Source organism: Corvus brachyrhynchos, unplaced genomic scaffold (genome assembly GCF_000691975.1).
Source record: "Corvus brachyrhynchos isolate BGI_N302 unplaced genomic scaffold, ASM69197v1 scaffold149, whole genome shotgun sequence".
NCBI classification, from domain to species: domain Eukaryota; kingdom Metazoa; phylum Chordata; class Aves; order Passeriformes; family Corvidae; genus Corvus; species Corvus brachyrhynchos.
In genome coordinates this window covers 486,809-502,739 of record NW_008240021.1, presented here as the reverse complement: position 1 = coordinate 502,739, position 15,931 = coordinate 486,809, and the positions used below count along the sequence as shown (strand labels likewise).

Sequence of the window (15,931 nt, the reverse complement as noted above, 5' to 3'; positions counted from 1 at the left end):
GGCCCGCCGGCGGCAGCATCGCCACACGGCTGCCCCAGGCCCTAAAGGCCCTGTGCAGATACCGGCGCCGGGCTGTGCGATGGCACACGAAACACACGCGGTTCCGCCTCTTCGGCAGAAAGAAACGAGTGCTTTAGCCTGTTTGGGAGAGAAAACTACTATCGATGGCACTCGTCTGTTGTACGTGGGGTTCAAAAGCATAACAAATACTAGAAAGTTATAATTAGAAATACATGTGGGTCAAAAGTCATAGAGAGGTAGTTCAGAGCAACATCTCTACTGACAAAAGATTTAGTAAAAGAAAAATGATGCTATAAAATACTTACACAGTTTTGTCACTTGTTGGTCTTGTCTTTTTAAACTTTTACATTTGTTTCCTGTGATCTTTACTTTGGAAACATTGAAGCAAAACTGAGCAACATCAGGGAAAAACTCCACAGCTGGGTACAAGGCTTCCGAACCCGTGCGGGGCTCCCGGCCGATTCACGCGCTCCGGACCGTGTGTGCACACGGGCACAAAGCACCTCTCCTTTCCGAGCCTGCACTGCAGCACGCAAGGATAAAACCAGAGTCACTCCTGATTTCATCAGCTTGCCGTGCATCATTTATCCAGCACCTCCTCCAGGTCTGGTGAGTGAGAGGAGACAGATCAAGTGTGGTTCTGGATAATCTATTTTGTCTCAAATTTTCCCACTCCCGACACTGCTTTGACGTGCCCATGTCCATGGTTTGAGCCATCCACGGTGAAAATGAGCAACATAGCTGAAAGATAAAAAAGTATTTTTGCTCTCAAATCAGAGCATGTAGGAAGGCACGTGCTTTGAGGAAAGAAAAATGCAGTTCATTCCCCACTGCTGACTTGCAGACAGGCCACAATCATGGATAATGCTGGAGAGACAGACCTGGGCTGTGCTGAGGTTAAAAGAAGGGAAGTGAAAGTGCACAGCACAGGGAGATATCAAAGGTAACGAGCTACATTAAGTGCCTCAAACATCTGACTCACACAATTCCACCAGCCTGGGGACTCTGGATTTACCAGGTTTCCTGCCTTAGTGCTGAAAGGAAGGCAAAGAGCTGGAGGAAACTCCTGCTGTCATTACCACATCCTTCCCTTCTGGCATCCTTGCCAGCCTGGATAGTTTTGCCTGTCCTTTGCTTGAATAACCATTTAAAATGTGGATTAAGGTCTTTAAGTGTAGCATTTGGTCTCAGTGCACTCAAAAGCAAAAGGTAACTATAAAGGTAACTACTGGCAGGGGTTGGAGAAAAAAAGACTAATAAAACCATCTTTTTTTCCCTCTTTAATTTCTTAGGGTAAACCAACAGCGACTGAGTTTGCCTGTAGATGTTTCTGACATTTGTAACTGGGGCAGGGCAGACAAGATTTTTATTTCAAGGCTCCTTCTTTAGAAGCTGCTGATGGGAACATTCTGCTCAAGGGAATTAAAAAAACCCTGAAGTCATGGAAGCTTCAGAGACCATTTGTGCTGAGGTACAAAGGATGTTTAAATTCTGTTTACAGAACTGCCTGCAAGTGTACGCTGATTTACTCCACAAATACATTACATTTCTTTATCTTCCCCAGGCTGAGAAATCAGAAGTTGTGTGTCAGAACTGGATGACTTGTCTCTTTCTTGCTTGATTCTTCTGAACTATTTCCATAGAAACTTTGGCTTCGTACAATGGGATCGGTTCATCCAGCTGAGGCCTAAAATGAAACAGTAAAAAGTGCTGGTGAGCACACTCAGAACAACAGAAATGTCACAGGACAGATTTTACTTCCACCGTGTCAACCTCCCTCCTCCAACAAAGTAACAGTTTTATGGCTTTGCTCCAAAGCACAGAAGAAGGGAAAAGCCCCAAAGCTAACAGCAGCCACGAGTGAATTAAAAGATACCCTTCTTGCAGGGGGAAAAAAGGGGTGGTGGGGAGGGTTCTGCTCAACAGCCATTGTTATCCTGGCTTTAAGGGAAGGGATCTTCCATTCCTACCTTATTATGGGAGTCCTCCTATCTCCTGAAGCTCTGCTTAGGAGTGTTAGTGCTGGCAAGAGTTTTCCAATGCTAATGCTGAATTAAAAAACCCACAAAAAACTCCACATCTCTCACCTGAAAACGCTACTTGATAATTTCTCCATGATATCTTCTAGGATGGGTATCCAAGAGGACTGTTAAGGAACAGCAACAGAGCTGGAGAGAAATCTCTTTACAATCACATTTGCTGGTCAGAGCCCTGTACTGATACAAACCCAGCAGGATCAAGGCAAAATGAAAATGAACCTCAATTCCAGGCTTTAGATCAGATTTTTGCACTTGTTTCTATATCAGAAACCTCCTTTCCTGAAACAGGATGCAGAAATGAAATATGGAATATTTCAATATGCAAATACTCAGTATTTCAATATGAAATACAAGTGCAGCCTGCACTAGTACAACATCAATCAATCAATCAATAATCAGTGGCAAAATGGCAAATCAATAATCTGTGCAAAATGAAGAGAACAGATTTTGGGACCAGGTAGCTGTTGTGCCTATTCATACAGGCACCTGATAAAAAGCCAAAATGGAGCTGAGAACACAGCAGAGGCTGGAAGTTCTTGGAGCACCACTGCCATGTGAGGGGTCTGCGAGTTAATGACCAACAGCCAAGACAGCACAACACACAGGGCTGTATTCAGTCTTTGTATGAAACTCAAACAATAAGGTTCATCCTTCATTTTAAGGGCAATCAGGTTGATATTTGAAGCTCAAGTTCTTTTAAAAAGTGATCAATTTGTGATTTCTTCAGATGACAGTAATGCCAGATGCTCCAGAATTTCACAAGATACACAAGTCCCTAAAGCCAAAAGCACCCAAACCTTCCAGGGCTGAAAAAGTCCTGCCCGGGGAGCTCAGTGCAGCTACATCAGCCCAAACGTAGGAGACATTCCTTTTCCTTTTCCCAATCCACATTTTCCCTCCATAAATTTTAGGTACAAAACAAATCAGTACATTTTATGTACATAACATCTCTGTACATTGCAAATAAAGGAAAGGTTAGGAAGCCAAAACACTTCCACTTTTGCAGTGAACACGAGTGCATTAAGGTTACAGGTGATGTGTCTAATGCCCAAAAGCACAACAACAACAAAATCCAAAATGTCACTTGCATAAAATAAAAACTTAGAGAATGAAATCTTCAATTAATTGGTTCAATACTGAACCAAAATAGTGCATTTTTTTCCCCAGAATGGATGTTTTGCAGCACTACTTTTAATGAAGCTTGTAGAGACATTTTCAAGGCCAGGTTGGATGGGGCTTGGAGTAACCTGGATAGTGGAAGGTGTTCCTGCCCATGGCAGGGGGTGGGGTGGGATGAACTTTAGGGTCCTTCCCACCCAGTCTGGGATTCCATGATATATTTAAAAGGAATGCAGAAAATACCTTAAAACCTGAGTGTCTCTTATTCTTTAGCTCCACCTTTCAGCTGAGTTGCAACACTGGGCAGCAGAGAACCTCTCAGTGGGATTTCCCAGCTGTGTTTTCACTCCTATGAGCAGTGAGAATTCCACAGGACCACCAAAGGATATCGAGATATTTCCCCTGCTGCACATTGGACAAGTTCCAGATCTCATCATTCAGGAAGGACACTGTGGCTCCCTTAAGGAACAATGAATGGCTGTCTGGAGGATCCAGCTGAAGCAAATTGAAGAAAAAAGAAAAATGCTATTTAGTTCCATTTTCCTGTGAAAAAATAAAGGTTAAATGGTTATTTAATAGAGATGGTTAAACCAAACAAAAACCCACCCTTTGCCCACTCTTAAAAGTGAGGAAACTTGTAACACTGATGGGTTGAAAGGAGAGTTTTATGTGTCTGTATCTCTAGATTCTGTGGGACAAATCACTCCCTGACACAGGCATCTTTACCTGCAGGTTCTTTTCCATCGTTATCCAGTGTCCCCCAACCCCAAGCAGAGTGATGATGTCATGTTTGTGAGGGAGCAGCTGGGATTTGGAAGTTGGTTCATCTTCAGCACTGTATAACCTCACTGGGGAGCGAGAATAAATTCATTTGAGCTCAGAAGAAAATGTAGAAAATTCAACGTGTATTTATTTCCACACACTTCAGTGGAAATCTAAGTTCTTTGGTTGTTTCAATTAAAAATCATTGAAAACTCTGAATTTATTATTTTATTTATACCCTGAATATTTTATATACTTTATTCAGAGTAATATTTTATAATAGCTCTGAAGTTACTATTCAGAGGAATATTTTGTTTATATATATAATATAAATAGCAATAACATAGACTAGCAATATAACTTATTTTATATAGTATGTAACATATTAGTATATATATTATACATAATACAGTATATATAATACATAAAATGTATAAAATATATATAATACACAAAATGTATAAAACATAATACATAGTATATATAACATAATGTATAATATATAAAATACAATATATAACACACTATAAAATAGTGTTATATATACTATATATAGTGTTATATATACAAAAGAATAGTACATATAATATAAAATAATATATAATTAAAATATATAAATGATATAGCTATATACTACTATATATTTACATACTATTTAGCTATATACTACCATATATTTACATACTATTATATATGAATACCTATCAGCAATGTTATATATAGAATATATAACAATAGCAATAAATAGATATAATATGCAGTATAATAATATGTAATATTTTATTTACATATATTTAATTTATATTACTCTGAATAGTAACTTCAGTTTTCACCTGTTAGAGTTGGTTGCCAATACAGGTTGACAGTGCTGTTAATTAGGGTTAATTTCTGTATTCAAACAAGGCAGTGTAAACATTGATGTCACAGCTCCACTCTTTGAACCCATTTTTTAATTTTAGACAGAGGAATGTTTCAGCCCCGTTTAGCTGCTGCCTAAGAGATGTTTCCACTAGTGGGTGATAGAGGAGCTCTGTGGAACAACGCACAGAAACGCCCAGGGAAGCAGGCACTCCCCCGGGAGTACCTCCGGCATCCAGGACGATGTCCACGCCCAGCCCGCCCGTCTCCTCCAGGCAGCTCTCGGCCACGTCAATCTTCCCATGGGACACGTCGATCACTCGGGCTGCCGGAGCAGGACACGGCGTTAACTCCAAAAAAGCCAACTTTAGATCCATGACAATGGAGTTTAGATGCTCAAAAATGAGAGCTCGCATTCCAAGCAGCACACGCCGTTTCTGGTCTGTGCAGGTGCCACAAATGGGTTTGCAGCCACACCCAAAAAACCCCTGGCACACCTTTTTTTTTTTCCCATTTTCAACCCAGCGCAAAATCAACACCAAACAATATAAATGCAGAAGTTCAACTCATGAGTCTGTTGGCCCAAAAGGATAAAATGTGGCACTCTAAGATTAGAAATTCTTCTCTAAGTTCATTCTTTACTATTCTTGTCCAAAACTACCAAGTCCTGGCTCTCTGGGTCATTCATTAAATGTTTAGGTGAAGGGATTTACATCTGCTCTTGAAATATTGCTGAACTGAAAGCCACCAACACATTTTGCTGTCCTGTATCTATGATGCCCTATTTATGGTTGGTTATAAAGATGAACCACCGAATCAGGAATGAGAGAATCCTGGAATGGTTTGGGTTGGAGGGACCTTAAAGCCCACCCAGTGCCACCCCTGCCATGGCAGGGACACCTCCCACTGTGCCAGGCTGCTCCAAGCCCCAATGTCCAGCCTGGCCTTGGGCACTGCCAGGGATCCAGGGGCAGCCCCAGCTGCTCTGGGCACCCTGTGCCAGGGCCTGCCCACCCTCCCAGGGAACAATTCCTGCCCAATCTCCCATCCAGCCCTGCTCTCTTTCAGGCAAAAGCCATTTTTAATATAATAACAATAACACAAGGGCAGAGAAGGAGCAGCTACTGGTTTTGTTTCATCATTATGAGGAAGAACAAACATTTAGAAACTAAACAGGCCAAAAACTTCACAGCAAAATGAGAACTGAAAGAACATCAAAGAAATTTGGAGGCCCATTTCCAGAGGCTCCTGGCCTCAGCTCTGATCTGTACTTACCCACCAAAGGCTGCCGGCCTCCTTCTGGAATGTGATCCCAGCAGCAGGGAAGGAAGGAAGGAGGGAAGGAAGGAGGGAAGAATAAAGGCAAGGAGCTGGTCATTAAGGATATTAACAAATCATCAGTTAATACCTTGGGTTTAGTTCTTTTTGTCACTTCAAATCCCCAATTAAATCATAGGATGCATTAAAATCCTAAGTCATTCCCTCTCTTTTTTTACTGAAGTCAAATGATTTCACTAGAGACAACACACGGTCAAAATTTACTGAAGATAGGATAATAATTAATTAATTAACGATAGTCACATTCCCCATATGCAAATAAACTCCCATAATATACTTTTCTTAGTTTTCTTCAGTGAGGAGGTTAAAAGATTTTCTTTAATGGGGCAATTTGACATGGTATTATTTCTGCAAATAATTTCACCTTTTGAAAATAACTCTGGTTTCAGAGGCCCAAAGCCTGACTGTCAAAAAGAAAGGCCAGAGTTCCATAAGTTTGACTATTTTCTCCTTTCTGTTTAGCAAAAATGTCCTTAACTCAGAACAATAATTCAAACAGTACTTATCAAAATCCTGGTCAACTTCCTTCCTAAAAAATGCTGAAAAAAGTTCTCACCACTGTGGAAAAGGCCAAGCAATAAATTGTAATATAATTTTCCATAATCCTTTGTCATTTATATATTTCTCACAGGACATCTGTAAATTAGTTCAGTTTCTTCTGCTGTGACTTGCACAATTTCCAAAGCAACATTTTTCTGACTGGCAAAACTTCAGTCTCTCTCCTCCTCCACTGTTTGGGAGGCACAGAAACACCAGGATTCCACAGCCTGTTCCCAGAGTTTGCTCTCCCCCAGGAAGTTCAGCTGCAAAATTTAAGCCCTGTCACCCAGAGGATGTGCTGGGGGTTTAAGGACTGTGTTCAGGAGAGCCAGGACATCACTGGTGGGTTCTTAGCAGAGGCATCCCCTGACAGCTCAGTGCTGGTGGCACAGAAAAAAAATCTCACAAACCAAACTAAAAAAATAGCAGGAGGTGCCCTTGGGAGCAGAGGAAATATCTGTGTACGTAAAGATACTTTTCCTTGTGTTCTCTAACAAAAACTCATCTCATTACTTAAGGAATATTCTGTCTCCAGCCTGAAACACAGACATTAAAATGTCAAAATTTGTTAAAATCCCCTCCTTCCTTCTATTATAATTTTTACTCCAGAGATTACTGAAGACAAAAAAAGCCCCATCCTGTTGGTCCTGAACATTACCAGGAACTTCTACTTCAGGCACTGGAATCACACTGATTAACAAACAAACCAAAAAGCCTGAACACTTTTAAAAGCTTTTTGCTTTTTTGCACTCAAACTGTTTCTCTCTTTAATGCTGTACCCAGGTTCAGCAAATTTCTTTATTTGAAATAAAGTTGCAGTTATCATTTTTTCCCTCTCAGCCATTCCAGGAAGCAGCTTGGTATGCTCAACGATGATAACACAAACTGCTGCTCACTGAAAACTTTGCCAAAAACTAACCAAAAACCCACTGAACAGCACAAAACTAAATATTCTCCACCCACAGACACAAGAAGCCACTTAGAGCTTGGGTTACTTAGGATCTATCTGATATTAACATTCAAAGAACTTTAAAATGCTGTAAAAAGTGAGAATGAAATTGCCAAGTCCTTTCTTAGCTCATGATTTTTTCATATAATTAGCAAAATATACCCATAAAATATTACAAAAGGAAGTTTTAGGTCTTTCATATTTCCTCTTTGGCCCTGTAACAGCTGGTGCAACAAGGCTCTGCATAGCAACAGCATTCCCAAAAATCCTCCAGTTCTGATGTCTGCCACCACTACTGGTGCAGTAAAATATACAAACACAGAGACAGTAAAATAGGCTGCTGAAATAAGGAAAAAATAGGGGATTTTTTTGTCAAACTGCAAAACCAGAGTTAATATCAAGCTCTGGAGAAATCAGCCTGGCAGGTGCTGCATTGCCAGCACCATCACCTCCTGCAGCTGATTTCCCCCAGCCCAGGGGGGCTTTGGTGGATGCAGCTGTGACCATACAGATGTGGCTGCACAAGGCTTCCCCCCAAAGGCATTTTACAGCTGCTGCTCTGTAAACTTCAGTGAATGACAACAAAAATCATACTCTGAAAAAGAAATCTGGGGATTACAATGCAGCACTTGGTATTTGCAGGAGGAAATAGCAGGCACCAGTTTTAACCTTTTGCTGCAATCCAGCCAGACTTGACAATCCATCCTTTATTTTAGAACTGTCTGAAGAGAGGAATATTCCACTTTCCTCCACAAAACACCATTGAAATTTTGATCAGAAAAGATGCCAGTAGCTCCTACACAGAGTATTTTCTCATGTTACTTTCAGAGGAAAAAAAAACCAAACTTGAAGTATCAAAGAGAAGAAAGGGAAGAAGTCAGGGAAGAATGCAAGTGTTGTGTGTGAAGCCAAGCTCCTTTAGAAAGCAGGAGAATGCAGAGCCTGTGCATGTCCAGCTCCAGCTGTGCAGTACCTGAAGCTTCATAAGCACTGCTAGGAGTAATCTGAGCCTGCTGAGTACTGCATGTCAGGTGTGTGAGCCCGGGCACACACTGGGACAGGGGTGAGTCAGCAATCCTTCCCTCTGCCCACAGCAACCAGTTCAGCAAATGAAAAGATTTCCTGAGCACTTAGGCCAAAAGCCAGCACTCAGCACTACTGGAAAGTACTGCCAGTCATTACAACTTAAATGGAGAATAAAAATGCCATTAAGTACAGCTAAACCAGAAATTAAATACCTGTGGAGTACAGAACAAATCTGAAAACTATTTAATTAGGCTATTTATCAATTTGTATTTAATTTTTACTGAAGTAAGTCTCTAGACCAGATAGAAGAAAATATTTTGAGACATTTTTTAGGACAAACTTTAGCACCGAAGGGTAAAACTCACCCCCAGTAGGTCTGAGCCTCTCGAGGTACTGCTTGTCCTCCAGGCTGTGGGCAGTGGAGATGACTTTGGCCCCTCTGTGTTGAGCCAACTGAATCGCGATGGTACCAAACGGCTGAGAAAGGAAAAGCAGGTTCATTGACTAATTTATTAGTTCATTTATTTAGAGCAACAATTTGATGTTGTTTAAGAACAATTACATTGCAAAGGCCACTCAGGAGAGTACCCAGAAATGAACTTACTCCTGCAACAAAACACAGCTGAACCAAGAATTGAATATTCCTGGATCTGCTTCTGTCCTAAGTGAAGCCAAAACAAATCTTTTCAGTGACTGGGAAGCTCTGAATGAACTTTTAGTCATTAACTGGTTCTTGTTGTCAACAAAATAGCTCAGATTCTACTTTAATTACCACAGCCACCTTCACTGCAGTTGGAACTCGGAGCTTGAAGGAAGAAAAGCTCCAAGGAAAAAGCCCCAGCCATGTTTACATTACAGAGCCTTGGCTAAGGAAGCCCCACATCTTCACTAGCACTAAGAACTGCAGGGATGCAACTCCAATTATTTCCATCCAAGAAAAGGTAAAAAGCAGAGCTGGGAGAGGACTGAAAAATAAGGCATTTTCCTGCAGTCATCCCTGAGGACTCAGGGCAAAACTGTGCTGTTGTGGAACATGGGAACACCCTCCCTCTCTGCACCCCCCACACTCCAGGCAGGCCAATACTCCTGGCTCAGGATCTCACGTGGGAGGGCCCTTCCTGCAAATCCATGAAATGAAGGGCACTGCCAGCAGTCCCACAGAAGCCCTGGTGAGTCCCACTGTGAGAAATGCAGGGGCCATGTGCTAAGGGAGTTATTTGCACAGAGGGAATCTGTGATTATTGCCCAGCTGTTACCCACACTTGCTCCATCCAGGACGAGGACACTTGTGCCAGGAGACACCTGGGACAGGTAGTGCAGGGCCGTGTACGCGCGGAGCCCGTCCCGGACCGTCCCGGCTGCCTCCGCCCAACAGACCTTCTGTGGCTTGTGAACTGAGGGGGGACAAACACACACACACACACACACACAAAAGAGATGGTAAAAAACAAAAAACCAGGAAATCCCTAGGGCTGATTTAGCAAAACGTGCCACAGCGAGTCAGGAAGACTCCGCCTGCAAACAGCTCAACAACAGCAACTCCTGTTTCCCTCTCATATAGTAAGAAGCCATGGAGAGGATATTTTACCATATTTTACACAATGAAAGTAGGGATTCCATTTTGGTATGACCAAGTTTAAAGGAGCCACCTCATAGCTACGCAGCTGGAATTCATGAGCAGTCACAGAAACAACAGGACACGAACGTAGATTTTAGAATCCCAGATTGGTTTGGGTTGCATGGGACCTCAAAGCCCCTCCAGTGCCACCCTTCCACTGTCCCAGGCTGCTCCAAGCCCTGTCCAACCTGGCCTTGGACACTTCCAGGGATGGGACAGCAACAGTTTCTTTGGGAAGAGCAAATTTTGAGCAAAATAATAGCTTGCCCAAGGTAACAAACTGTTGGAAGAAAGACAGGGACTCCCACATTTAGTATCCCACTCATCAAAGCAATTTGTGCCCAGAAAGGGAAAACTGGAAGGTCATAATAATGGAAAACAATGTTTCAATATTAGGCTTTCCCTGACCCTCACCCCTGAAAATTCCTTTCTCCGGTTCCAGTCTGCTTGTTGCATCCTATCTGTTAGCCTGTTCCCAAGTGTTGTTGCTGGAATGAGTCAAAGAGAGGAAAAAAGCAAATTTCTCCTCATTAAATTTTTTGACAGATTAGGAAAAAGTACAGCAACAATGAAGCAACAAAATGGGAAATTAAAAGGGAAAAAAAAGGGACAGGCAAAGTCTGCTTGTGTGGTTTAGGCCATTGTGAACTGTGAAATGGTGACAGCAAAGAAAAAGACCTTGAGAGCATTGAGGGTTCAAATTGCTGTGACTTGGTGGGGCAGCTGGTATGTTGGAATGTTGGAATGGAAGGAGTGTGCCCAGAGGTCCAAGGTAAAGGGCTCCCTGTTAGAAAAGCTAGACCGAATTCTACAGATACAGTAAAAACAATTATTAGCAAAATGTATCATTTACATACCCAAATAATGCTCGTGAACCAGGATAACTTCACAGACACCAGACTCCTCAGAATCCAGGGGCAAAATTCCTGGGGAAAAAAAAAGAACACGGACTTAAATCTCACACAAGCAATCGTTCCAACCAAAGCACTCTCCCAGGGAATTCCCTGGTCCCACTTGGTCTGGGTTCCGTCCCCTCCTGGCAGGTTTGGGACAGGTAAGAGAACCTGGCCAGGTCCCGCCCGGGGTGTCTGTGGGGACGAGGCAGGTCCAGAGGTGCTTCTACAGCACTTTGGGATTGAGGGAGGAAGAATGGGGACACCACCAAGTGCTTTTTGGTGCTGTAGGTGTCATTTTTGTCTGGTGATGTCTGAACTCATTCCACACCCTGAGTGTTCCCATTCCACAGAGGATGGATCTGAGGCACGGAGCAGCCACCCCACAGCCCCTCTCCCATCCCAATTCCTGAACGTGTGGTTCAGCAACAAAGGCACAGAAAGAAGCAGAGGAAGAACACATGGGAATGTGGGAGTGCTAAAAAGCAGGAATAGGAAAAAGGACGTGCAGGAAAACCGAACTACCCAGGGAAGGCAGAGAAAGCAAAGGCAGGGTAGGCAGAAAAAAACCCTCCATCCTGGTCATAACTGAGCTTTTTACCTTCACTGGCCACAGAACTCTCCTGAACAGGAGGTTCTGGCACCTGCTCTGTCTCCTGGATTAATGTCCCCTCCATGCCAGGGAAAACCATTCTTTTCTTCCCTCTCCCACACAAATCTCACACTCCATTTAGACCAAAGGGCTTTGCCTTGCACATTTGCCTGCTGTGTCCAGTCTTTCACAGTTCCTATTAAAAATATGCTTGTGCACACCTGGAGCTGTCTCCAGGGTTTATCCAGGGAATAACCAGTCTAGAGGAGCTGCCCGGAGCAGCTCTTGTGCAATGAGGGAATAATGCAAGAAGGACCACAATTCCCACACACACATTCTCCCCACATCACTCTCCACTCTGTCCTATTTTCAGAACTTCAGTCATCCTCTAATCCTTTGATTCAGCACACAAAATATAAACAGGTGTGAAAGAATGTCCCTAAGAAATAACTCTTCTCTCCTAAGGCATTCATTCACAATTTGTTGGTTAATACAACACCATATTTCAAATCCTAAGAGAACATTCTTAGAACAAATTTTCCATTTATAAGTTATTCATGTGACAGCAATTTAATTTTGAAAATATATGGTTAATTTAGCCTTACCAATTATTCTAACCTCAGTCATTCATTATAAAAAGATGACTGACTGTCAGTTGATGAGGCAAACAAGCATTAACTTACCCACCACTTCGTCATCTGGCTGGAAAAAGGTCACCTTGCTTCCAACTCACCAAGGAGAGGTGAAAAGGAGGAAAGAAGGGAAGAAGATAAATATTTATAGCTGGAATGGGATGTGCATTTGGAAGCACTGGTTATCACTAGCTCACAAAACTAAAGATACACATTTCTAGTGAAAAAAAGGAATTCTATTGATTACACACATACCAAGCCCAAGTGCTGAATTCCCTAAATTTCGGCACCTCAGCCACAGAGAGTTCCATGCAGGCACACCCAGTGTGTGTCTGAGAGCCAGGCTGGACACTCCACCTCAGGGGAGGGGCCCCAGTGCAGCACTGGGAGAACAGTCAAGGAAGCAAAGAGTTCCTGCTCCTAAGGTGCCCTACCCAAAGAGGAGTTCTTTGTTCTGACTGTAATCCCTGCTCCCTCCCCTCCCTGGGCACTGACACTCACTCACCTTCCAGCACAACTCCCGAAATCTCTCGCCCAACAGGCACAAGTTCCTTCTTCAGTTTAATTTCTGACAGGAGCTAAATGGAAACAATGCTTCCATCAGTCTTGCTATAAGGCTCTACCCTTGCATGTTTATTATCATCTTACAGTGTTGGATCACCACAGTAAGCTTGGGCCATTATCAAATCGTTATCTAAGGGGAAAAAGTACACAAATTCTTCAGTCAATACTAGACCATGGCACTGAATTCTGCATTTAAATTTAAAAGCACATTAAAAAGCAGGGAGTTACTACCAGCCAAGCCAACCTGTGACTTAGAGTGCAGATGAAGATAAAAGGGATTTACTGCAAGAGATCTCACACCTGACAACTGGTCTGTCTCCATCAATTAGGAACCAAATTCCAGATGCTTTTTATTCAGAGATGTGCAAGAGCCCCAGAGCAGTCCTCTGCCCGTTCTCAGCAGCAAGGCCACAGCCTCAGCTTGTGCCAGTCACCAGGCAAGGGCCATGGAAACCACAGACACCCCCAGCTTCTACAAAACACCGAGCAAATACCTTTGTATCCATCCAGCTCAGAGCACAGGCTCTGACCTGCACTTTCACATCGTGGTCTCTGGTGGGAGGAAGGCTCTCCTAGGACAGATTCACAGTTGCTACATTAGACAATGGATGTGCCCACGGGAGCTTCTCCAGCTCCTGAAAGCACTTCCCCACTTTTTAGATTGTTTTGTAGGCAGAACAGGCAGGTTTTTTCAAGGAAAAGAGGATTACCACACTATTTTGGATACATCTGTATTACTATTATTATTACTGCTATTATTATCCTCCTCATCATCATTATATTATGATAGTATTATTGCAAAGTGGTCACTAGACCTTACTTACCATTATAATCATCATTATTATTATATTACTATATTATTATTGCAAACTGACCACTAGACTTTACTAAACCTCATCAGACAATGACATTATTTTTCTGTTGAGGCCTTTTTTTCCCCTTTATCTGAGGCACAAATCCTGACAAACCCACTGAGGTCAATATTCAAGTGCAAAATGAAGTCCAAATGGCATCAAATAAACAACCCCTGTAAGAACTGTTGTTCTAATCCCAAAGCTGATAAATTCCTCAAGCTCTATTTCTACTTTTTCAGTGACCAGAAAATTCAGCCAGGAAATGTGGACCCAGGGTTCATTTTTCATGCCTGCAAAGCTTGTTTGTAAAATTTGGACACCAAAACTGCAGAGAAATCCAGGACTGGTCTTGGCAAGTGCTGCCTGATGAAAAAATACACCTCCCCTCCCTTCCTTTGGCTGCCTGTGTGTGCAAGGATCCTACCAGTCCTCTCCCAAGCCTGCAGAAGATTTCAGTGCTTCAATTCCCCCGTGGCATTCAGCCAAACTCTCCTCTCCCACTCCTGATGAACAGAGCTGTTCTGATGGGAACTCACTATTTCCTGGAACACAAATGTCATTTCTTCTCCAGGAGAATTCTGCTGACCGTACAAGGCCTTCATAGCGACCTGAAAAAACACAGCAACCAAACGGTGACATCTGCAGTGTCTGTAGGGCAAACGAGGAATTAAAGCCCTGCTAAATTAAATTGGAACACTCTATAAGAAACACAGCAATTGTTTGCAGGCAATTTGAGTCTTTGTGATACAGAAGTTCTAAACCAGATCAACAAGTTTAGCTGGCCATAGCAGAGAAAATACACAGGACTGAGGATCACAGAATCCCAGACTGGGCTGGGTTGGAAGGGACCTTAAAGCCCATCCAGTGCCACCCCTGCCATGGCAGGGACACCTCCCACTGTCTCAGGCTGCTCCCAGCCCCAATGTCCAGCCTGGCCTTGGGCACTGCCAGGGATCCAGGGGCAGCCCCAGCTGCTCTGGGCACCCTGTGCCAGGGCCTGCCCACCCTCCCAGGGAACAATTCCTGCCCAATCTCCCATCCAGCCCTGCCCTCTGGCACTGGGAAGCCATTCCCTGGCTCCTGGCCCTCCATGCCTTGTCCCCAGTCCCTCTCCAGTTCTCCTGGAGAATCCCTTCAGATATTGATAAACGTACAGCAGAAAAGGCATTGAATGACATAGGATTTACTGACGGGTGCCCCATGCAGTACAGGGAATCTTTGCCACCCAGCCACACAATTCAGAGAGGGGCAGTGCAAAGGGAATACAGGGAATACAGGGAACACAGGGAATACAGGGAACACAGGGAATTCGAGTCCAGGAATACAGCGAACCTTACGTGTGACTTCACCAAAAATCACCGCTTGGGTTTCTGGTCTCCTCTCCCGACACGGCCCGTGTCGTCCTCAACAAGCAGGAACCTTTAAGAAAGGAAAAAAAATCCCAACAAAACTGAGTTAATAAGGAAAAATGAAAGCACGGAGCAGAGGCAGGAAATCATGCGACCATTATTGCAGCACTAATCCCTGAGGGACCACCCCGAGACCCCGCACATGTCGGGCCCGTGTTCGCTCCGCGACCCACGGGCAGCCTCCTAAGGGCTCCGAGAGAACGCGCCCCGCACCGAGAGGCTCCAACAGGCCCGGGTGGACCCTCAAGGGCTCAGGGGCTCCGCCTCCGCGGGACTCCGGAACGCCGCGACGCGCCCGCGGTTGCCATGACGCTCCTTCACTTCCGCCTCTCCTCTCCGGCACCGCCCCCTCGGTCCGCAACCAATCACAGCCTCTGGCAGCCCCGACAGAGCTTGCGATTGGTCTTGATGGCCGCCACTCATGGTGAAAGCTGGAGCGCGATTGGACCCCGCGGATGTCACTCATTCCATGAGACGAGGAGGGAGGCTACGGCGCCCGGGCGGCCTCTGGGAAGTCGCCAGGGAGAGGGAGGGGACGCCACCCGCAATTACCTCACGAATTAACACCGTATGCACAACGAAGGCCCCGCGCGCAGGCGGCGAGGAGGGAGCGCGGCCGCCCCACACCGCTCCCAGAGGGCTGACCCCCTCAGCCTGGCAGAGCCGTGATTGGTCGGGGAGGCGGGGCCTGCCGCGGTTCAGAGCTCTCTTTGTTGA

The 15,931-nt window shown here is 44.1% G+C and overlaps 1 protein-coding gene across 8 annotated transcripts; it reads right to left on the bottom strand.

Annotated features, from left to right (window-relative positions):
* Nucleotides 1–359: 359 nt before the first annotated feature.
* Nucleotides 360–15,866, bottom strand: CRYZL1 (crystallin zeta like 1). Of its 8 annotated transcripts, none has more exons than XM_017743331.1 (16): nt 15,767–15,866; nt 15,138–15,224; nt 14,342–14,413; nt 13,446–13,523; nt 12,893–12,965; nt 12,439–12,483; nt 11,128–11,196; nt 9,913–10,046; nt 9,018–9,129; nt 6,075–6,098; nt 5,026–5,124; nt 3,906–4,027; nt 3,569–3,674; nt 2,109–2,154; nt 1,567–1,708; nt 360–762 (listed from the first exon to the last, which is right to left on the bottom strand). In XM_017743331.1, exons 3-15 carry the CDS (start codon nt 14,405–14,407, stop codon nt 1,609–1,611), a joined length of 1,074 nt encoding a protein of 357 aa, XP_017598820.1. In that variant the 5' UTR covers nt 14,408–14,413; nt 15,138–15,224; nt 15,767–15,866; the 3' UTR covers nt 360–762; nt 1,567–1,608. The 8 variants fall into 8 exon arrangements, with proteins under 8 accessions (XP_017598820.1, XP_017598821.1, XP_017598817.1 ...); XM_017743332.1 differs by lacking the exon at nt 15,767–15,866 and adding an exon at nt 15,388–15,541; XM_017743328.1 differs by lacking the exon at nt 15,767–15,866 and adding an exon at nt 15,428–15,541.
* Between the last annotated feature and the right edge of the window lie 65 nt (nt 15,867–15,931).

Bases quoted from the DNA above. Each gene is read 5' to 3' on its own strand.
- CRYZL1 (XM_017743331.1), bottom strand. From the start codon at position 14,407: ATGAAGGCCTTGTACGGTCAGCAGAATTCTCCTGGAGAAGAAATGACA. The intron at 6,099-9,017 runs GTGAGTTTTACC...ATCACATTCCAG, and splicing joins GAGGCTCAGACCTACTGGGG to AAGGAGGCCGGCAGCCTTTG. The intron at 4,028-5,025 runs GTACTCCCGGGG...CTCGCTCCCCAG, and splicing joins CATCGTCCTGGATGCCGGAG to TGAGGTTATACAGTGCTGAA.